General features: G+C 47.2%; 2 protein-coding genes across 4 annotated transcripts in view; both read left to right on the forward strand.

Annotated features, from left to right (window-relative positions):
- ACOT7 (acyl-CoA thioesterase 7) overlaps positions 1-17,214 on the forward strand; it is a 149,625-nt gene extending 132,411 nt beyond the window's left edge. For all 3 annotated transcript variants that reach the window (XM_051988693.1, XM_051988694.1, XM_051988695.1), the window contains one exon: positions 16,790-17,214. In XM_051988693.1, coding sequence (XP_051844653.1) covers positions 16,790-16,888 — 99 coding nt within the window. In that variant the 3' untranslated portion in view covers positions 16,889-17,214. The remainder of the gene's footprint in view (positions 1-16,789) is intronic.
- Positions 17,215-22,436: 5,222 nt separating this feature from the next.
- The window catches only part of GPR153 (G protein-coupled receptor 153), a 32,748-nt gene continuing 31,422 nt past the window's right edge, over positions 22,437-23,762 (forward strand). The window contains exon 1 of the mRNA XM_051988697.1: positions 22,437-22,587. The gene's annotated coding sequence lies outside the window, so the exon portion shown is untranslated. The remainder of the gene's footprint in view (positions 22,588-23,762) is intronic.

The raw sequence follows: 23,762 nt of genomic DNA on the forward strand, positions 1-23,762 counted from the left end.
CTGAAAAAGTCCCTCTGGCCAGCATTCAGTTTCTCATCCCAAGCAGCAAACACAGGGATATGCAAGTCACTTCAAAGCAAGCTAGGTAGATTCCCATAGTATCAGGTCAGCAAACGAGCCCTGACATTTCTGTGTTTAAGCATCTTTTAGTTTCCCAAGAGCTTCCAACTACACATCCCATTTAATTCTGAACAGCCACCCAGAGGAGGTAGTTGGGGAAGACATTATTCCTCTTTTGAAGATGAAGGAAAGGGGCTGCAGCCAGGTTACCTGTCTAGCCTGGGGTCAGCAGTGAATCTGGTGGCAAAGCTGGGCCTGACCCAGGACCTCTGGCTGCTCCCTTGGGTCTGTCCTGAACCGCCCTTGTGGGCTGTCATAGGCCACAAGGCACTTGTCTAACACCACATTCTGCCTGCCATTTGTGCTTAGAGATGGCTGGCTTTGTTTTCTCATGATGTCCAAGTTGTGGGTTCTCCTGTAACCCTGCTTCTCTGCCCCCCAGGTTGTTAGAGAAGTTTGTGCCCCGAGAAGGAAGGCCGATTCTGTAGCCACAGATTTATTGTTGGTACCAACCTCCGGCCCTTGGAAAAAATCTAACTCCCCCAAAGGGATGCTTTACTCCCCCCGCCCTCCTGCCACTTATTTATTTTTTGTGTGTTTGTTTAGCAGGGAGGAGGAAATGGAAATTTAGGGAGACATCTGGGGTGTGGGGGTGTGTGACATGCCAGTTAGCCATCTGTTTCATTATGTTATCTCCATACCAAGCTGTAAAATGGGGGTTCCACTTAGTCATTCAAATAATGGGGGGAAAATGTATTTGAACGAATAGCCTCAGGCTGCTTAATCCTGCTAACTCCCTGCTTGCTCGTGTTGCTGCAGAGAGGCTGCCTCTGGCAGAGCTGGAACAGAGATCTCCTGGGTAGTAGGTGACAAACACAACTTTCTTACTCTTGCTGTTACTTCAGATGAATTTCCCCTCTGATTGTTGATGAGCCTTGAAGTGAATCTTTTCTAGAGAAACATCCTTCCCCGCCAACGTTGGGTTTGTGATGGAATATCAGAAACCTCTCATTTCCTAGGGGGCCAGTGTAGTTTAGTGGCAAGATTGCCCAAGACATGAGATTGACCTGAGACAAGTCCCAAATGAGGGAGGCCGGCCTCCATGACTCCTGAGGTCCTCTCAGGGTTAACAACATGCTTCTGTGACTTGGATTCTTCCCCTGAAACCCTGAATTGTTTGTCGAGTGGAAGGCTGGTCCGCGGCCCATGGCTTAACAGCTTCGGCCGCAGAGGCAGATTTGGTAACTTCTGTCCCCTGGGGATCGCTCGATTCTGTCGCTGTATGTTTGACATGTGACAAGTAAGTACTGGAGATTGAAGTATTTTACACACAAGTCCCGCCAGGCTTGTTGGAATACGCCTTCAGCTGGCCCTCTCGGCCCCCTCGCTCCTCTCCCTTTACCCCTTGGCTCGGGCATTAATTCCTTCCGGCCTGGGCTGGCTCACAGCCTTGCCTCAGAGGTAGCAGATTCACTGTGTGATATTCTAATTTTATGGTCTTCTGTGATTCATGGCCTTCTCTCTCGGTCCTCTCTTTTTGGCCTTTATTTTGCCTGCCTTCATTTGTGCCCTAAATTACCTGCTGTGTCAATGATTGACGTACGAGACTTGGTTCTTCTGGCTTGGTCTTGACAATCGTATTATTATTTTCTCACCACCAAGCAAACCAAGACTTTATAGATGGGTGGCTCAGCTGCAGGGGGTTGATCCTCCGGTTAGAGCCATGAAGTCTACGATGTCTAAACACTGTCTTAATGTATATAGTAGCGCCTAGCATGGAGACATGCGTCGGGTAGGCGCGCAATACATTTTTGTTGACAATAATGAGGCAAAATATTGTTCGTCTTTCTGTCTGGGCGCGCTCTCAAAATGTGGAGCTTCAAGAAAATGCCACAAGTTTTCCAAGATGCCACCATGCTTGGAAAGGAGAAGAAAATCTGAAAACTCCATTTGGCTCCTTTTCTACCAGGTTTAGGCTGCTTCCTCGGCCAGAGCTTTTCTGGACTGCTTCCTGCATATTCATGATTAAGAATTATTAGTTGTGTCTCAGGGTAGCTCCTGGCTGATGGCTCGGGTCCAGAACGTCAAGGAGAAATGTAAGAAACCTCCCCGAGAAGTCTCTAGTTAGTGTCTCTCTCGTTCTGACTAATGCCGGACTCTGGCAGCGACTGCAGGAGTCTCGCTGGCGCTTGGGATTCAGCCTTCTTTTGCCAGAAGCGTGGGAACAAGGAGCTTCCGTCTCTGTCTGCGTGTTCTCCTTCACTGGGCTCTTCGTTCCTCAAACGCTGCGATGTTGGCAGCACAAAGCAGCAGCTCCTGTCGCGACTCTCACCTTATTTTTAACAAACAAGCTGAAAATGGAGCCAGAACCTGGCTTGGGAGGTTCCTTATTTTGGTCACTTTAATTTACTAGACTTTGTGAAGATCACGTAGACTTCAGTCCTGCCTGTGCCTGGCTGGGAATCTTTGTCCAAAGTCACATGGTCCTCCAGCTGTTTATTGGGCTCCCTGGTCATTGTCATTGAAAGCTCTTGGCCCACTGAGCCCAGCCTGCCTTCCCACTGCTCCCTCCTCACCTGTAGCCCTCAGCATCTCTGGCCTCCGCCTTCTGCAGGAACTGCAGGCCCTCAGATACTGGTCCCTGCTGAGAGAACCCTGGATCTGGTGTGCATCCGGCCTGTGCCGTCCCATTAGGCTGGAAGCGAGTGGAAAGGCGGAAGCAGGTTTCCCAGAGTCCCATACGGTGCCTAGATTGATTGGCAGGCTTACGAAGAACATGGCTTCTTAAGCTCTTACTCAGAAGGCCTTTTCACCCAAAACTTTTGGGGGAAATTTTGGTTCGGTGTTATTGAAGATCTTGTGGGCTGGAGAGAGAGCCCGTTCCACATCAGTCAGCACAGTTGTAATGGCAGAAGGGTTCTCTCATCAAGCCCAAAGGCCCCCCTCCTGGTCCGGTCCTTCTCTGTGGCAGCCCTCCTGTGTCCCCCCCACTGGCCAAGTGTTCATGGCATGGTGTGGAGCCCCAGACCCTCCCACACAGAAGGAGCCTTGGAGGAGATCACAATCACATCACTTTTCACTCCTGGAGCTGCTTGTTTCCTGTTGCCAAGTGGACCGAGAGGGGGAGACAGAATGAAATCCATGTCTTCTGACAGGCCGACGTGGGGACTGGTTTTGTTGGGAGGTGTTTGTTTTAAGGAGGAGGAACTGAGATGGAAGAAAGCAAAAAAAAGAAAAAAGGGTCTGGGCACAGAAGACAACAGAAGGAAGCTAGCATGAATTAGAGGCAAGCAGGATGGCTTTGGAAGTCGAGTTGAATTTGCTCATTATCAAAAAAGAAAAGTTCTATCCCAGAGAGATTTGCAGTTTCATGTAAAATCCCCTTTTTCGTGCGGCAGCCAAGTGGATAGAACTTGGGGTTGGAAAGTTTGAATCCGGCCTTGAGACTTCTTGGCTCTAGCACTAGATAAGTTCCTATATCTCTCTACCTGTTTGCTCAGCTGTAAAATAGGATTGCTAATAAGAGCACTTTCCTTCCACATTGTGATTGTTCTCATCAGCAACTTTCTTTTAGTTCATTGAAACAGTAATTGTAAAGTGCTTTGCAAATCTTAATATACTATAGATATGAAAAAAAATTTAAGTGCTACATAAATGTTAGCTATTGTATGAAATGCCCATTTTATTTGGTATTTATTAACATTCATAACTTTGTAAAATTTAATTTTAAAACAACTTTAAAAATCCTCACAGATACTTATCTTTGCCTTTGTTAGCAACCACAGTAATCATAGCCGGCAATTATGTAGTACCCACTGTGTGCCAGGCACTGTGCTCAGTGCTTTACAAATATCTCAATTCACAGCCGCTCTGGGAGCGAGGTGCCTTTATCATCCCCATTGAACAGTTGAGGCAAGTGAAGGTTCAATGATTTGCCCAGAGTCACAGAACTAGGTGGTGTCTGAAGCTGGATTTGCATTCAACCTTTCTGGGCTCCTGCACCTTGTAGCTACCCCTTGTCACTCTCAAACAAGGACAAAAATGGACTTCTTTGCTTGCTTTTTGGAACTGTCATGGAAACACTGATATTCTTTTCCACATCTTGACAAATAACAGTTCCTCGAGAGCGGGATAGACTTTTCTTTTTGTATCTTCAGTGCTTTGCATATAGCAAGCACTTAGTACATGCTTTTTCATTCATTCAGAGGAGATCATCTGGTTTCTTGGCTTTGTCATTGTCATTCTAGCCTTAACCTAGTCCTCCTTGCCATATGCTGAAAGAAAAGAAAACTCCCATGGTCACTTTTTTCTGTTCCTTGGTGAACCCAGGGGGAAAGGATTCTGGAATGCTGGTTTGGGACATTGCAGTTGGGGACATTTACGAGGTGTCTACTTTTCTTTGTTGCGGTGATTACGGAGGCCAGGATGGTCCAAGCCCTGCGGTAGGGCCACGGCGGGGCTGGGCATCCCTGCCGAGCTAGCAGAAACCGGCCGTTGTTGGTCTCTGTTCTGTTCTCTCAAACGGGAAGCAGAGCCTTCTGAACTCTACTGTTGAATGTAAACTATTCCATAGTTTAGGGGCTAAGAGATACAGGAATGACCTCTGGCCTCTAATTTCCAAGTTCTTCTAATAGTCACCAGATTTATTCACCATGATAATGTTGGTTAAAATGGCATCAAGTTCCAACAAGCTAAGCATAGAGATGTGCTCTGTCCCAGCCCGCAGTGGGTTAAAGGCCATTAAACCCCAGTTGCAGCATATTGTTGGGAATAAGATTTTGGGGGTGATTCTGAGAAGTTGCTCTGCAGCCCCAGTACCCTGGAGAAGAGCCCGTTCTCCCTCTCCATCCTGATCCTCACATGGGGCAGCTCTGAGCTCTGTTGTCCTGGGGCAGAAAATGGTCATAGAGCGAGATTGTGACCCAGCCTGCTCCCCCTGAGCTTGGACTTTAATACCAGGTCATTTGGACCCATCCAATCTGAGGGTGGCGGTGAATTAGGAGCAAATGCACGTGACAGTCCCTGATGTCGGACCCTCCTGAAGACAGAATTGAAAGCTTCTTGAGGTCATTTGGGGTGGCTTTTTGCAGTTCCTGGGAAATGCAACCTCAAGCGAGTATTTGCTCTGTGGGTTTTGTGCACATTTGTGAATATGCCGGGGATGTTTTAAATGCAGATCTTTTATTTTTTCCTGGCAGCAATTTAGTTATTAACATATTTGGAGGAGGAAGAGAATTAAAAAACATTTGTCAGGCCCCAGCCAGCACATGGAGCTTCCTGACACTGGCCCTGTGGTGGGCAGACAGGCTGTGGTGCACATTTTTCCTTCTGATTCTCATCATCCAGTTTCCATTGTACTTTTTGCATCAGAATCTTTGCCAGCACAAAATCCAAGGTTTGCAGACCTTTAGGGACCTGGAGCACGTGATGGAGTAGGTCAGATACCATCGGCCCCAGTGGGTACCACGGGGAGGAATCAGGAGTGTTGGTTCCTAATCAGAGCACATGCTCTTTCCCCGAGGGCTTGTCCATCACCTTTGGGTAAAGTGGGCCTGCCTTCAAGCCATTATTCCCATCCTAGATGGGAAAGTTTGGTTTTTCTGGTCTTCCAAATATTTTCTCTGTAAATCCTCAATGGATGATGCAGATTATAGTGAAACACACCCAAGGGGGCTCCCAGCCAAAGGCCGGCTAGCCATTTTGGGCCATAGCAATACAATGATAACTCCCTCATCATCGCTCCTCCCCCCAAGGGAGTCTCTTTCCCTTGCGGAGGTCTTACTGCCGGGGAGGAAGGGTCAATTTTGATTAAATTAGCACTTCATCTCCTCAGAAGGCCCCTGTTTTATGTCATCTGGGCAGGACAGCAGTCCTCACATCTGGACAGGCTTGGAGCCTGCAGATGTTTCCTGGAGACGCATCTGCTTTGTTTCTTTGCTGGGCTTGCTGCATTTCAGATGCAAGAAAAAGCCCGGCACAAGCTCATTAATGCCGACCCAGCCAGCAGGGGAGTCTGTCTAGTAGTGTGCGGCTAAGTGAGGACTCTGTTTACTCATTTGAACATTAAGGGACAAGAAGAGATTTGATCTTTACTCCCTGAGATTTTTGTCTCCTTAGATCCTGAACCCCACCCCCATTCTCTCTGCAAAATCAAAGCTGCTCCTCGACCCAGGCCTTCCCCACCTGGAGCTTCCTTCCAGAATGAATCCATGCTGTTTCTTCCTGTTACTGCTTGTAAAGGATTTTTTTTTTTCCTTCCTAATTCAGATTTTCATCCTGTAGAGAAGTCACCTTCACCTGCTTCCCATGAGCTTCCCTCATTTAATGTGTGTATGTGTATAGAGTTGGAAATGAGAAGGGAAATAGAGAAATAGCATTTAAGTGAGCAGTGACTTTTATCCTCTTCAGCCCAAGTTTATATCTGTGCCAGGATATGCTTAGGGGATGAAAACCTTACTGAAAACCCAGGATTTTTGGTTGCTGTTATTGTATTATATATATGATATATATAATATACCCACTGTGTGCCAGATTATGTGCTTTACAAATATTATCTCATTTGATTCTCATGACAATAATGGGAGATAGATGCCATAATTTCCTGTTTTATAAATGAAGTAATAAGCAAGACAAACAACAGTCAAGTGACTTTCCTGGAATGACATAACTAATAAGTATCTGAGGCCAAATGTGAATCTGGAGTTGAATTCCAGACTCCAGGCCCAACCTCATTCCACTCTGCCACTGGACTGCCTTTATTTATGAAGACACTTTCAAGATATTCTGGGCAGTCGTGCCAGCCTGACGTCAGAGCAAAAAGAAGCTTTTTAACAGGGACAGAAACCCGTAATCGATATCTTCCTCCTCTTATCCTCTCTTAGCTCTGGAAGCACCAGCCAACAGGTATCTATAGACACAGCAAAGCTGAGCTATTTGCAAACTGGTCAAGTAAAGCATGCTGTTTATTATGGTTCTGGAATAGCTCTGCCTGTGTGTTTGATGGATCATCTGCTGTACCGCTGGAGAAGGCACTCTATTCTCCGGGGCATAGGGGGGGGGGGGGGGGCAGCTTTTCCATATGTCTGTGTAGAAATAGGCTGTGTCGGCCCCGTGAAGCCCGCTCAAATGGACCTTAGTTTTTGGGGAAAAAATGTAATAGCAAGAGGATCCGTTTGCTCAACTTGATACTTAGACCTCGATCTGCTTTTACACTCCATGAGGTGTTCTGAGCAATGTGAGGGGGTGAGGGGATGGTCATTTTTGCTCAAGAAGTTTGCCTTCTGGTGAAGAGAAAAATGAATTAAGATGTTGCCAGGATTATTATAGTAGCTCAGTAGCGGCTCAGAGAAGATTAGGGTCAGAGTAGTTGGGAAAAGCTTGGGGAAGAAGGTGAAATCTGAACTGACCTCAGAGGACTTATTCTAGCAGTTATAAATGCTCAGTAGAGGGAATTACCTCCCACATCTCCTCAACTTGAAGGCAAGAAGATGGGAAATACGTGTGTCCATGTTTCCCAGGTATAGACCACAGGTATAGACACAGTGAGTGACTGTGTTGGAATCAGAGCTGGGTGGCTTAGCTCTCAGTCAAGGAGGCTTATCGTTGTTATTTTGTCACCAGTTCCTAGCATAGACATAGTATGTAGTAGAGGGATTGGGATCAGGTTGGATTGTTGAATGCTCAGGAATGATATTACTAATAGTATTATCGCAGGATTGAAATTGGTGGTTACTAGTTTAGGATTATTATTATAATAAGGATTCTTAGGAGAAGAAGAAAAAGGAAACACAAAATAAAGAGAACAGAGTCACAGTATGAAATGTAGCTGGAATCCCACCGACAGACAGTGGGAAAAGGGAGTTGTACCTGTTACCTGTTTCGGCCTAGCTGCGCTTGGCCAAACCATTTTCACCAGGACTAGTATACAGCCAGCACCTCTCCTGTATAGAGGTTTCTTGTTGATCTCAGTCATGATCATGACTTCTTTCTAGCCAGGACCTTCTGTAAACCACCACTGTCCCCACTGTTTATACTACTAATAGACATTACAGTTGGGTCAGTAGATTCTAAAGGGTAGTGGGAGATCCCAGGTTGCTCTTTCTACTGCTCTCCTGCAAAAGCACATGGTTGGAGATGAGGGACACTCACAAAATGAATGGCTCCTTTTAGATAATCGACATTCATGTGTTTGTCAGTTCTGTGCTTAAGAATTCAAGATTTTTCTCCAGTGCAAGGATAGCATCTGGTTCTAGTTCTGGCATATGTAAGTGAGAAAGAGAGAGTATCCTTCTTTTAGGCTGGGATGACCTTCCCAAGTTAAAGGAAGAGAGAAGATTGAGAGGATCTCATTTCCAATAAGAATATTTCATTGACTTACATAGAGTGTGTGATGTTTGTGTTTCTAGGAAGGCCAGGGAGCTATTATCTATGCTCAGAGAGAGCAGGCTGCTTCCTAAAAGAGAAGGTAATGGGGCTCAAAGAACAACCAAATCTTGTAGAATGTTTTTGAAAAAATAAAGAAAAGCCTCAGTAAAAAAAAATGAAGAAAAAGAATCTGGAAGACAGATGGTGATCTTGCTATATGACAGAAGGCTGAAGGTGGAAAAAATGGCAAAGAGAAAAGAGGGATAATGAACCATTGAATATTTGGAGTTCAATGAAATGAAAAAAAAAAAAGCCGAGTATGAAATAGCATAAAGAGCAAAGAAAAACGCAACAAAATCGAACTAATACATTAAGAAAAATGAGCATCATTTACAATGTTCCACATCTGTGGGTTTCTCCACCTTGGCAAAGAATGTCTCTCTGAGTGCATGGGAAAGAGACAGGGAAAAATATAGGCAAATAATGAAACTAAAGATTTCATTAATTTTTTTTTGCTTGCAATTAAAAGTTCAACTTAATAAATTATAGTTTGCAGACTTCAATTGCATCCCTTTTTTCTGAATCTGAGGACCCTCAAAGAAGAAAGGTAATATGGCTTCCCAGGAAGTTAGAGAAAAAAGAGATGAGTAGTGGTCTTGACAACAAGGAGAGGATCCTTTTCATAGCTGTCTCTCTTACTCTTTGTTACATCCCTAGTATTCATGAGCCATGAAGGTCAAACTCGACAACTTCAGTGGATAGTTCTATTTGGGCAATTGGAGCATCCATGCTCAGAACAATGGAAAAGCTTGAAAAAAAGTTCTTGAATGCAAAATATGAATTTACATTCATTTAAAAGGGAATCCAGAGCAGAGTGTTTGAAGTGTCTTCATGGGAGAAAAAACACAAGAAGTTATCCTTGGAAGAAATACAAAAGAAAAGGACTGAGCCATTGAATCCCAGAAGGCTATCATGGAGGTCTCTCTGTAGAATGGCCAAGAAAGCCAGAAGTCTGGAGACCAAAAAGTTGAGCTGAGCAAGCCTTCAGTATTGTCCAAGAAGAAGAAAAAGATCACCCGCTGCTGAGAGGCTCCCCAAGACAACAGCCAAAGGGAAGAGTACAGTGCTTGTGAAAGAGCTAATTAATGGAAAATATGAAATTGTCTATTAGCTTGATGACAGCTTTAAATAACCATTAAAATAGGAGGTCAGTTATCTTTCTGGGGATCCACACATAGGACTTGTCAGAACTGATGACCGTAGCCTGTTTCTGGTGATGACAGAGGCACAAATAATACTTCATTAAGGCCTTCAGCATTCTGGACATAAGCTCTCCTTGTGCCAACAAAGCAAGCAATACTTTCTTAATGATAATTGGATTCTTCATGAACTGAAAGAAGCTCCAAGAAGATTTATTCTGGATCTGCTTTTTTCCAATAAGGAGGAACTGGTTACTGAAGTAGAAATGATTTCTATCTTAAGGGAAAATGGCTGCCCCACTTTAGACTTTGTAGTTATGGACAAGAAAACAGCATCATTTGAGCTGTGCAGGAGACTTTGGGAAGACCGATTTCAAAGGGTTAAGATGGAAGGATCCCATCATAATCTAAAATTCTACAAGGGAAGTTTCTTCAGGAAAAATGAGATGATGTATTGATCAGAGAAATGCAAATTAAGACAACTCTGAGATACCACTACACACCTGTCAGATTGGCTAAGATGACAGGAAAAAATAATGATGAATGTTGGAGGGGATGCGGGAAAACTGGGACACTAATGCATTGTTGGTGGAGTTGTGAACGAATCCAACCATTCTGGAGAGCAATCTGGAATTATGCCCAAAAAATTATCAAATTGTGCATACCCTTTGATCCAGCAGTGTTTCTATTGGGCTTATACCCCAAAGAAATACTAAAGAAGGGAAAGGGACCTGTATGTGCCAAAATGTTTGTAGCAGCCCTGTTTGTAGTGGCTAGAAACTGGAAAATGAATGGATGCCCATCATTGGAGAATGGCTGGGTAAATTGTGGTATATGAATGTTATGGAATATTATTGTTCTGTAAGAAATGACCAGCAGGATGAATACAGAGAGGACTGGCGAGACTTACATGAACTGATGCTAAGTGAAATGAGCAGAACCAGGAGATCATTATACACTTTGACAACAATATTGTATGAGGACATATTTTGATGGAAGTGGATTTCTTTGACAAAGAGACCTGAGTTTCAATGGATAAATGATGGACAAAAGCAGCTACACCCAAAGAAAGAACACTGGGAAACGAATGTGAACTATCTGCATTTTTGTTTTTCTTCCCGGGTTATTTATACCTTCTGAATCCAATTCTCCCTATGCAACAAGAGAACTGTTTGGTTCTGCAAACATATATTGTATCTAGGATATACTGCAACATATCCAACATATAAAGGACTGCTTGCCATCTAGGGGAGGGGGTGGAGGGAGGGAGGAAAAAAAAAATCGGAACAGAAACGAGTGTCAATATAAAGTAATTATTAAATAAAAATTAAATAAAAAAAGAAAAATGAGATGATGTTAGAAATGCCATATCGAAAATACAAAAAGAAAATTCTGATAATGAAAAAGGGACTGGTAAAAATGTTCTGCAGATTCACAAAGACCAACTTGGATTTAAGAAGACGGGTACAAACAGTAGAAGTAAGGGGAGGTGATTGAGGGTACATTCAGAAGTGATGCAGGCTTGGAAGATTAGAGTTAGGAATACTAGAGGTCTTAGAGAGCTCCTCCTGGGGAAGAAGGATGACAATGGAAGGCATTTAGCCATATCAAGGATTAGAAGAGAGGATCAAAGAAAGACTGGGATCTCTGCCTCTGGCCAGTGGAGCATTGATAACAAACTGAGGAAGACAAAGCCATCCATTTTGGAGAAGGATCTTTGCTCTAGAAGGGACTCCACACAAATGGCTTCTAGAAAGCCGAAACCCAGGATCAGTAGGGAGAAGGCAACAGCATCAAGCTGCCTTGGTGAATTGAAGTCATGGTGACCCACAGATGACTGCCTGCCAAGGTACCAAAAGCTGACCAACATCATTGCCTTCTTGGAGCCAAGGATCTTAGAAAGAACAAAGGAGGGAAAAGAAAAAGAAGTCTTCAGACTATAAGCTGCTAAGCTTGACTTTGATCACTGACAAAATCCAAATGACTGATTTCATGAGTATCTAGAAAAACAAATGTAGATTTCAGAGAGCAGAGAAGACTTCCTCTTCAGACTAACCTGATTTTCCTTCTCCCGACAGAAGTGGATGTTACTAGACTGGTAGATTGTGTACCTATAATTTAGCATAGCGTTTGCTAAGTTTTCTAATGTTATTCTTGTGGATAAGATGGAGAGATGTAGAATAATACAGTTAATAAGTGCCAAAGGGTTGAATGGATCTGCCCAGAAGATAACTAGTAGTTGACCATCTTATTTGGGTGAAGCCTCTAATAAAGTACTCCAGGGACCTGTCCTTAGACCAGGCATTGTTTAATAATTTTAGCAATGACTTGGATAAAAGGTAGAGATGACATAAAGTTGCAAAAGATACAAAATAGCTTAACTTGTGGGATGACAGAACTGGGACCCAAAAGGACCTTCACAGGTTTGAATTTTCAACCCTTAATAGAAAGATGGAATTTTATAAATACAAAATTTTACACTTGAGTTTAGAAAATCCAGTTTACAGATAAAACATAGGAGAGCCATGATAAATTAGTAGCCATGGTTAGATAATGGTGTTTTAATGGACTATACACTCAACAGGCAATTATGTGTTATGGGGGGAATTCCCCTTCTCTTCCCCCCCCCCAAATAATCTGAGGCTAGATGGAGAGGGTATGGACAACGTCTGGGGCCATTGGGAGGCTGTAATCACACACTATCCTGATAAGATCATCTTTGAATATTGGGTTGAATTATGGGCATGACTTTCTAGGAAAGACATTGCTAGGCCAGAGAGTATCCATAGCGAAGTGATGTGTGTGAGTTAAGGACCTTGTGGTCATAACCTGTGAGGGCTGCTTATAGGAATTAGGAATGTTTAGTTTACGAGAGGATCACACTTAGTGAAACATGAAAGCTGTCATGTGAAGAATTGTTTTTGTAACTGCTACTCATTCTGCTCAAATAGAACAAATTTAGAGTAGAAGAAAGAGAAAGACTTGCAGTAAGGTAAAATGGGCTCCTCCTCACCAGAGATCTCCAAGCAAAGATTAGACAATTACTTGTTGGGGGATATCATAGAGGGTTAGGATTAAGTGGTCTTCTGATCTCCTTTCCTAGATTTAAATCTAGCAGTCTCTGTTTTTTGTTACAATACAGATTAGGCTAGGTGGTTTCTAAAGTCCTTTACAACTATGAAATTCTGTGATTCTGTAATTGCTTGTTGACTTGCAAAGAACTTTTCTATCTTGTTTATTAATTCATCCTTCTCTATGAACAAACATTCTACAAACAGTGAAACGAAAACATAAAATTCATGTTAATTGTTCAGGATTGCATGGGTAGTGTTGGAACAAAAGATTAGAACCCAGCTGTCCTCATTTCCATCCCAAAGATTTTCCCATTATCACATTGTCTCTCACTGTTTGGTTGTAACATTTAACTGGATGCAGGAACTTTTTCTGTTTCTTTACCATGATTGGATATGTTTATCTACACAAACCCAACACAGCTCTGCTTCTAGCTTGGACTTCCCTATTCACCACCTCCTGGGTCTTCTCTTAGTCCTGACTATTCCTTATTTATGGGGTCCAGTCAGCAAAGGGCAATTTCTGAAAAGAGGATGAACATCCAGAACCTTCCTGTTGGGCAGTACAAGCCAGAGTTGTTCCAGGCCGTTCTTCTGGTTAAGAAATAGGACACCACCAGCTGCCATATTACCAAATGGTGTCACCCATGAGTATTCTTTCATTTTTTTCCTGACGAGGACAGAGGAGGTTCTGCTCATCATCTCAGTAATGAATGATTTGGTCTTGAAGGTCCTAAGTAATTCCAGATTTCCCTTCATTTGGTCCTAAATAATTTTGGATTTCCCTTCATTTGCGTTTGAGTTAAGCTGAAGAGGTCTGAGACAACCTTGTCTTGTATAGAGAAAGAGGAAGAAACCCTTGCCAGTAAGAGCATATAGAAAAGCTGAGTGGGATCTGAGTGAGGATCGTACCAGCTAATGATCCAAGGCCACAAATTTTCTCAGACCTTAGGAAAGCAAAGAATATCTGCTAGTTCCTTGTTTCAATTAGTTCACTGAAAAGTATTTCAGATAAAATTGCTTTTATCTTTAGAAACTTAATGAAAATAGCCAGCTAAAGAGAGAACATAGAGTGAAGGAGAATTTTCAGTATCTTGGAAAAAAATCCAGCCAGCTTTCCTTGGGAGTTTCAAAAGGGAGAAGGAGAACCACCATCAGCAATAAAATTCATTTTCATCAAATATCCTTAAGTTTCATAGGCTCTGAGTATGCGAGGTTTTGACAATTACTTACCTGGTGACATTTAGAGAACAATTTCAGAGATGTCTGAGGGGGAGGAAATATTTGGTATAACCTGACATTACGTTCTAAAACTGATTGTAGTCATCTTTGCAAATACACTGTTAATCTGTAAAACACTCAAAACTAAAAATAGCTGCTAGAAATGAAGAGATTCTGCCCCTGATTGACTGATTTTCTTCTCTATGCTTCTGGACTCCTTGAAGATGTTGTATTTCAGAGTAAATTATATAAAGTCTTTAAACTGGAACCTTTTGGTAGGAATTGGATTGTCTAGGGTTGTGAACCCCTCAAAAGAGTTTTAGAACACATGTAGAGAATTGCTAGACTAGTTGATCGCCGATCCCTTTCTCTGTCTCCGAATTTTGTGCACCAACTCATTCATTTTTTCTTTAATGTACTTTATAGTGAGTCTTTTTTTTTCCATCATAAAACTCATTGCTGGGGAGATTCTCAGCCTGATATATAGAACTGTAGTTGAAAATGATATAAATTGTTCTTGGAGCATTTCAGATTCACTAATTGGCTGAATTTATGGCCATGAGGGCCTACGAAGAGCTCATTTGGCATTAATCTTCAGCGCTAGTCTCCACTGTTCCCACTCACATGGGTTCCCGGCAACCTTGGCAGCATCCTTGCTGGGAAGAAAGCCCCAGCACATATACCAAATCCTGACAGCTTCCTCGTCATGGGCATCCCAGGAGCGGCTTCCTGATGTTCCATAGTTATTCTACTGAGCATATGTTGTCGTTTCTCAGACCTTTTAGGAAGGGGAGATGGGAACTTGGAAGCTCAGGTTGGGTTTAGAGATACACAGGCAATCTCTCCTTGTGGTAGAAGGAAACCATTCCTCCTCTCTCCCTAGTAAGGTCTTAGATGTCAGACTCTTAAGGTACATGGAACAACAGAAGTTGGTTGAAAAAGAAATTTAAGTTCTCAGAAGAATTATATGAACTGGGACAGTGAAATGAACAAAACCAGGAGAGCCATTTATTCAGTAACACACAGTTGAAACGACCAACTCTGAAAGATGGGAGTCGGTGAGCTCTGTGCCAGGCGGTGTGCCGAGTGCTGGGAGTGCAGAGAGCGGCGAAGGATTGCAGGCGAAGGAGCCTGCAATAATCGTTTTGTTGTCTCCAACAAGAAAACTAGAAAGAAAGAATGAGCAGAGGGAAGGTGCTAGGGAAAGTGGGACTGAGGGGGACCGAAGGAAGGCAGCTGGGGGAAGCCAGGGGGTGGAGATGAGGAGGGACGGGGTGTTTAGGGCATGAGGGACAGTGAGAGAAGATTCCACAGCACCAGTCTCCTGGCTATTCCTCCATCTTGGCTCTGGGAATCGGTACAGGGAGTCGTGTAGGACGGCCACAGAGGTTATGGAGGCCTTTTGTATTGGATCCCAAATAGGGATAGAGAACCCCTGGAGTTTGTTGAGAAGTGATGTTGTCACATCTGCTCTTTAGGAAGAGCGCTTTGGTGGCTGGATTGGGGATGGGTTAGAGTAAAGGGGGACTTGAAGCAAGTAAATAAAGCAGCAGCTAGTGGAGTGGTCCAAGCAGGAGGGGGTAGGGAGAAGGTGGTGTATTCTAAAGAGATGGCAACAAACCCTAGCAAGAGACTGGACCTGGGGTGTGAGAGATTGTGAGGAGGGATGAAGGAGAGGGAGGAGGGTGCTTCACTCAGATTAATAGAAAAACTGGGGAAGAAGGATAATGTCTCTGGACATCCAGTTCAAAATGTCTGAAAGTCAACTACAGATAGAGATTGGATAACTACAGATAGAAACCTAGGAGCCAATGAGGTTCCCAAGCAAAGCGCAGTATAAGGGAGAAGAGGGAGCCAGCAAAGGAGATGGGAGTGATCGGAGGAGAACCAGGAGGGACAATGAGGTTCTGAAAACCCAAAGAATATCAAGGAGGGAGGGACGGGGATCCACAATGTCAGAGACAAAAGGTTGGCGAGGATGAAGATTGAGAAAAAACCATTGGATTTGGCCATCTAGAGATAAAACTTTGTTCGAGTTTTGGTGAAATGAGATAAAAAATCAAATGGTAGGAGATTGTGAGGAAAATGGAGAAGCCAGTTGGCCCACGGATGCCTTTTTGTTGGAAGAGATAGAGGGTGGTAGCAGGGATGGAAGGATTGACCGAGGATTTTGGAGGATGGGGAAGGAAGGGCATGTTTGAGGGAGAGATGAGAGGAGTGCACTGGGATGGAAGAGGAACCAGTCTGTTGGAGGAGGCGGGGGAGAATGAGATTGTTTGGCTTTGGTAAGGAGCAAGGCCACAGGTGAGACAGAAATGGAAGGCGGGCCAGAAGGCACCCGAGGGTTAGGAGACAGGAGGAGAAGAGGGAGTTTGCAGGCAAATGGTGTCGTTTTGTCTTTAGAACCCAAGGATTGGTTCTGGGCTTGGAGGCTGGAGGAAGGAGGAAATGAGCCCCTGGGGAGGAGGCCCAGGGGAGGCCAGGTAACACACCCTGAGAACAGCTGCTCAAAAACAGGGGACGGTGTGAGTGATACTGGAATAGAGAAGAGACCTGGGAGTGGCTCATGGAGAGGAGATGGCCTGGAAAAGAGCTGAGGAGTCAAGGGGAGGTAGGAAGATAGTGGACTCCAGCTGAAGGTCATGACACCCTTCTGACAGATTCAGGGGGTCCAATGAGGGGTATTTGGAAATAGGACTTTTACTTATTTAGGATATATTTATTATGAAGGTTTGTGTTTCCTTTTTTTCCCCCAGGGTTGGGATGAGGATGAGAGGGAGGAGGGATAGAAAGAAAAGAGAAACCGAATGCTTTTTAATTAGAAAGAAAAAGATGTTTGGAGTTCTGACCCTTCCCCTTTTTCACGGTCAACAGGTAGAAACCGAAGAGGAGAAGAAGCGTTTTGAGGAGGGCAAAGGCCGATACCTGCAGATGAAGGCCAAGCGGCAGGCCCAGATAGAAGCCACCCCGTAGTAGCAGTGACCTCCGCCCCGAGCCCCAGCCGCCGCCTCCCCAAGATGCAGCTGGGAAGGAGTCGTTTGGTTACTTGGCCAAGAAATGCTATTCACGTTAAAAACTGGTGTTCTGTGAAGTCTTTGTAATGCAGTGTTAACCTACAGTATATTCCGAAAATGTATACACCAAAGCTTATTTATATTACTCCAGTATAAATGCTATACAGTATTATTCCAAACAATCTCAAGTCATTCCATTGAAAAACTTAGAAAATCCTACTGTGCCCATTGTAAGTTATATAAAGAATACAATGACATTAATAAAGCTATTGTGGCTGGAGCTAATCATTCTGACTGGTGGTCTTTGCTTCCTGAAGGAATATGCCAGTGCCGTTTGGGCCCTCTGAAGGTTGAGCCAAAGTCCGGGGGGTCCCCACTACGCTCTGGGAGTTTCTGTTGCCATGGAACAGTGTCAATGTTAGCACCTCCACAGCTAAGACGCCTCACTATCCAGCAGTCCTGCTGCCTAACTGATGTTTGAGAAATACTTGGTAGGTGGATGGCAGATATGCTTTCCCTCTCTCCTTATATCTGAATGGAGTATTTTTTGTCTTTTTTTTTTTATTATTAAAGCTTTTTATTTTTATTTTTTGCTGAAGTAATTGGGGTTAAGTGACTTGCCCAGGGTCACACAGCTAGGAAGTGTTAGGTGTCTGAGGCTAGATTTGAACTGAGGTCCTCCTGACTTCAGGGCCGGTACTCTATCGGTTGTGCCATCCAGCTGCCCAAAGCTTTTTATTTTCAAATGCATGGATCATTTTTCAACACTGATCCTTGCAAAACTTTGTGTTCCAGATTCCCCTCCTACTTCCTTCCAGATGGCAAGTAATCCAATATATGTTAAAAATGATAAAAATACATGTTAAATCCAATATATGTATACATATTTATACAATTATCTTCCTACACAAGAAAAAATTGGATCAAAAAAGAAAAATGCAAGCAAACGACAAAAAGAGTGAAAATGCTATGTTTTCATTCAGTTCAGTTCAGTCCTTTCTCTGGCTCTCTCCTTCACAAGTCCATTGGAACTGGTCTGAATCATTTCATTGTTGAAGAGAGTTACATCAAAATTGATCATCATATAGTTTTGTTGTTGCCATGTATAATGATCTGGTTCTGCTCATTTCACTCGGCGTCAGTTCATGTAAGTCTCTCTAGGCCTCTCTGAGATCATTTGCTGATCATTTCTTACAGAACAATAATATTCCATAACACTCATATACCACAGCTTATTTAGCCATTCCCCAGCCAATGGGCATCCACTCAGTTTCCGGTTCCTTTCCACTAAAAAGGGGCTGCCACAAATATTTTTGCACATGTGGGTCCCTTTCCCTTGAGTGGAGTATTTCGAGAGTCCCTAGATGACTGCCTGAACTCTCCTCTTCAGCCCAGCCCTCCTTACTCCCCTGCAAAGTCATTCTAAGCCTGGGGGAAGATGGCCTTTTCCCAGCCACCCCAGCTCCACTTGGACTCCTGGCAAAGTTGGTCACGACAGCTTGGCCCTTCTCACAACCATTTGTAAGTGTGAGGCAAGGCTCAGAACTAGGCAGATCGCTCCTACAGCATGAGACCCCATTCATCCTAATTCTCCATGCCCACAGCTCTTACCCACCCAGCTCTGCCTTAAGAGGAGAAAAAAGTACAGAAAAAGTTATCTGATTGTAGAATGGAGCCCCCGAACCACTGTGCAAACTGCTTTAGAGAGGAACGGGGGAAGCCGGCCAGCTGCCAAGGCTCAGTGCAAGGGGAGCAGGCTATGGGGAAAGGCAATAACAGCAGAGAATGCTTCCAGCTCAGGCAGCCCAGAAAAGGGGGGTGAAGTGACTCCCTGGCCAGCCATAAACAGCTCCCACATGGGTTCCCTTGGGGACCTAGAAAGCAGCAGTTCCAGAGCAGAAAACAGGCCCCAAAAGGTGCCAGGGCCTAGCACCGGTAAAGCTTTTAGTTAAATTATATGGCAGAATCTCTAGAGTTAGAAGTCTAGCCCTAATCTCAAGGTCTGGGTCCTAGGCCCAGAAGGATTGTTTAAAGAAGGGGGTAACAGGATTACAAACAAAGTAGTCCATCTAAGCCCGTTCATCTCTCCTCCAGAAGACAGCTCATGTTTCTGGGCATCTAAATGGCCCTCTAAGTGAGCTCCCCCCTCCATCTCTGGGGCTATTCTGTTCAAGCATTTAAAGGGCAAGGCAATGGACAGGAAAAATAGGGAGGACTTTCTGATATGGGGTTTTTAGCTGGGACCTAAAAGCCAGGGAGACAGGTTCAGGACAGAGGGGACAGTCAGTGAAAACGCCTAATTAGGAGAGGGTCTTGAGGAACAGAGCAAGGAGGCTGGGGGCGGGATGGGGAGGGAGTGAGTTAGCCCGGGGGTAGAGCCTGGCTTCGTCACTTCCCTCTGTCTGCCTCAATTTCCTCATCTGCAAAATGAGCTGGAGAAAGGAATAGCAGACCACTCCAGTATCTGTCCAAAAAAACCCCAAACAGAATCATGGAGAGCAGGACATGACTGAACAAGGAGGTCAGTGTAACTGGGAGCAGGATGTAAGAAAGCTGGACTATGAAGGGCTTGGACGGCCAAACAGAAAAGGTCATTTTCTACCAGGAAAAAGAAAACTGCTTCCTGTACACGCTTAGCCCTTCATCAATGTTCTGTAAAGGTGGTCCATCTCACTACAGGACCAGCCCCAGGTCTCTCCCTGTCAAATGTTTGGTTTTCCCTCAACTTTCTCCTTTTTTTAAAAAAATTTTATTACAGCTTTTTATTTACAAAACATACATATGAGTAATTTTTCAACATTGACCCTTGCAAAAATTTGTTCCAAATTTTCCCCTCCTCACCTACATGGCAGGTAGTCCAATACATGTTAAATACCTCATTAAGAGTTGCTGCGTCTGTTCCTTTCTAGGTGTTGATGCGACTGCTCTGGACTTCCCAATGGTACAGGGGAAGCACACTGAGAAGCCAGCTAAGGCGGTCCGGGGAGCCGGGCCAAGCCAAATCCCCCAATGGTACAGGGACCCTGAATCCCCTTAGCTGGCTTCTCACGCATACCTTGGTTCCCTGTCAGTCTATTGCAATCCCCAGCCTCCCAACACTGAGACTTCAGGTGGGTTACCTGAAGGCCAGGCTGAACCCTCCAGGCCCTGGGTCTGGGAAACTAAGCCCACAGACAGACAGGAGGTGGGGATGAGAAACGCTCTTGGCTCCCAGTACAAGTTCCCAGGAAAAACCAGTCTCTCGGGGGAGGCGAGGACCCCCACTCTCCACCCAAATTTAGCCCCGGCCCTCCCTGAGTGGGGATTCGGGAGAGGATGTCCATAGGAGCAGAGGCTGTGGCAGGTGGCTGTTTGGACTTGCATGGGGGCTGTAGGGTCAGGGAATCTCCTGCCTCGAGCTGGAGGAGACCATAGTGATGCTGGCTCTCTCCTGCCCCGAGGCACAATGTAATGGGGCCAGTGTCTCCATGTGACTAAATCACCTGTGACTCATGAAAGAGGGGGAGAAATGTCTGACTTATAAATGTCACATTGGATTACGTGAAGAGTTGTGTACGGCTGCTTCCCACTGTTAGCTTTTCTATTTATACCCAGGGCTCCCTGTCAAAATTTGGCCTGTCTGTGCAATGTTCAGATGCTCTCCATGAAAGCCCTTTACCTGTCTTCCAGTCACCCTGAGACCCCCGGGGCTGGGCCTTTGCTTTTACAGCTGGATGTTGGTGATTTATTTTTAGCCTCAGCAGCCTTTTGGTCTCTCTGGGCCTTTGGGACGGCGCCCTCGGGGAGCTGTGGAATCCATCCTAAAAGGTGTCTCCCCTCCCCTCCTTGGACCGGACCTGGGGGTTTGAGCTGAAGCTGGCCTATTTGAGGAAAAAAGGATGGTCCTTTGTCTCCTTCCGAGGAGAGCTGGTGACTCTTTTAGTTTGGGCACGAGCCCAGCCGAGATGCCCGCCGGGCACCAAGTTGCCTTTTGATGATGAACAGCCCTGAGCTGGAGCCGCTCCACCTGATCCTCATTGATCTGGGAAGTGTGCCCTGCTCTCTGGGCACGGATCCTGAAGCTTCCCAGGAACAGGAGGCCACACAACCCGAGTTAGGGCCTTGTTTCAAGGACCAGCAATCTCATCCGCCTCCGTGCTGGCCTGGGGATGGGGCCGTGAATGATACATCTGCTCGGTCCTGGGACGGGGCAGCTTCCAGGGGCAGATCCTCCCAGCGGAGTTTTAGGTCAGGACGGCTCCTTGGCCCCCAGCGGGGCCATTTTACAGTCGGAGAAGCCGAGGTACCTCGGAGCCTTCCTGGCGGGGACACCAGACCCCGGACACCAGCTGAATGATCCCCGCGAGCCTCTCAGCTACGTCTGTCTCAGTTTCCTCATCCGCCACATGAGCTGGAAGTGGCCAAGCAGACCAGCTCCTTTGCCAAGAAAACACCCAATGGAGTAGGAAGAGTCGGAAGTGACTGAAGAGTAACTCGGAGATGAGCATCTCCAGGATGGGCGGCAAAATGGAGTTCTTGGGGCCAGAGTTTTGGGGGCGTGCCTGAAGGGAGGAGCTGCCTCTCTCACAGGTGTCCCGGCAGGCCCAGCCACCTGCGGCCCTGCTTCCTTGCTCACTGGGCCTGAGCCCCTTCTCCAGTCTCCCGTCACCGTGGAGGGGGGAGGGGAGGGGCGCGGGGGAAATGGCCCATGAACCGAGTCCGGCCCCTTCCTCGTCTGTGACTTTGGTCCGGTCCCTAGGCCCTTAACATTAAGCTGGGGTAGGTGACCTGCGAGGCTCCCACCAAGCTCTCGCTCCGGGACTTGCCTCGGAGGCTGGACCACAGCGAGCCCCTCCCCAAGCACCCCAGCCCGCCTCTGACACCTCTTCAACCCGCTGAACTAGGACCTTTGTCTCCCGCGGGCCCCCGGGGGCGGCACGAGGAGCCCAGGCCCCGGGCTGCTCCCGGATGGGGCAGAGTCAGAATGAGCGGCATCGGGGCCGGGGGCCGGATACTCCTGGGGGGGAGGCGCCCAGGGCCCGAACTTCGCAGGGAGGGACAGCGGTCGCTTAGAGGGGTGCCCGCATCACCCCCGGCCGCCGGCGGCGGGTTCGCTTCCCAGTGAGTCACACAGCCCCCACGCGGCAGGGGTCTCGGGACCCCACCCCCTCCCGACTCCGGCTGCTCCCGGCCGCATCCCCGCTAGCCCCGAGGAGCGGGGGTCACAAGGGGTAGGGGAAAGATTCCAGGCTCTCAGGCCCCGGCGCGCCGACCCCGCCTCTCGGGATGGGTCCCCCATCTCCGCCGGGGGCGGGGCAGGACGGGGGCGGAGCTGGGGCGGGGGCGGGGTCTCGGCTGAGGCATGCGCCCTGCTCCCTCCCTCTCCCCCCCCCCCCTCCGCCTGCCCTCCCGCTGGGAGAGGGGAGGCGGGCTGAGCCCGGGCGAGCCAGCTGGGGAGCGCGGCGCCGCTGCAGAGGGGCTGCCGCCCGAAGCCCTGCCAGCCCGGGGGCCGCCAGGCAGGGCACGGCACGGCGGGGGCAGCGGCGCCTGGAGAGGATGCCCCCGGCCGGGGGACGACCCCCGCGGCTGCGCTCGGGCCAGGGGAACCGCCGCCGCTGCGGGGGCCGGAGCAACGAGGCGTGGGGAGCGGACTCGGAGCCCCGGGCACGGAGCCGCAAGGTAAGCGCCCCAGGCCCGAGGGGGCGCGTGGGGGCCTGAGCCCTGCTCAAGGAGGGGACGTGGCGGCCCCCGAGAAGCGCAGGGCGGGAGCGAAGGGGGGCTCCGGGCAGAGTGGGCGGGGAGCCCAGCTCCTCCTCCCCTTCTTCTTCCTCCTCCCCCTCTTCTTTCTCCCCTTCTTCCTCCTCCCCTTCTCTCTTCCTGCTCCCCCTTTTCCTTCTCTTCTTCCTCCTTCCCCCTCTTCCTCCTCCCGTCTTCTTCTTCCCTGTCTTCCTTACCCTTTTTCTCCTCCCCCTTCCCCCCTCTTCCTCCTCCCCTTCTTCCTTCTCTTCCCCGTCTTCCTCCTGTCCATCTCCTCCTCCTCCTATTTGTTCCCCCTTCTTCTTTCTCTTCCTCTCCCCCTTTCCTCTAGCGCTTCTCTCCCTCTTCCTCCTCCTCTTCTTCCTTGTCCTCCTCTTCTTCCATCTCTCCCCTCATTCTTCTCTCCCTCTTTCTCCTCTCCATCTTCCTCTCCCCCGTCTCTTCCTTTCTCCTCCTTTCTTTCTTCCTCCTCCTCATCCTTTTCTTCCTCGTCGTCCTTTCTCTCCACCCCTCCATTCTTCCTCTGGTCCGCCCCCTCGAGTCCCGCTTCCTCTCCAAGACAGCCCACGGGCAATCTCCTTGTTCATCTTCCCGGGGCTAGACCGGGAGGGAGATGGGGAGCTGACCCTAATCCTCCGCCCACCCGCAGGTTTGGGAAGCGGTGCTGGCTCTCCTCCGCCACCGACCCGAAACCGCCTTCGGCGGGCCAGGAGGTTTTGCCCCGGGAGCTTAGGATCCTCTAAATTGGTCCCTGTGAGAACTTTCTCCGGGGGCTCCATTGAAGCTTCAGAGAGCCCCCAGAATGGACAAGGGTCCCGGGACTCCCCCCGCGGAACGCTGCCCTGGATAAAGGAGGCCTCGGGCATCTTGTTTGGCTGCAGCTCCTAGGGAAGAGAACCTGGGGCCTCTTGCCTGGGTCTAACCCCCTTCGGGAGCCGCCGCCCCCTCGGGGCACCCGAGCTCGGGAGCAGCGCCCTTGATGGAAGCCTTCCCGGGGGCGGCGCTAACCCACGCCCTCCTGGGCACCCTGGCGTTCGCTTCGGTGGGAGGCGTCCCCAGAAGAGGTCTGGAAAAAAAGAGGGAGGGGAAGGCGGCCG

This window comes from Antechinus flavipes, chromosome 3 (genome assembly GCF_016432865.1).
Source record: "Antechinus flavipes isolate AdamAnt ecotype Samford, QLD, Australia chromosome 3, AdamAnt_v2, whole genome shotgun sequence".
NCBI classification, from domain to species: domain Eukaryota; kingdom Metazoa; phylum Chordata; class Mammalia; order Dasyuromorphia; family Dasyuridae; genus Antechinus; species Antechinus flavipes.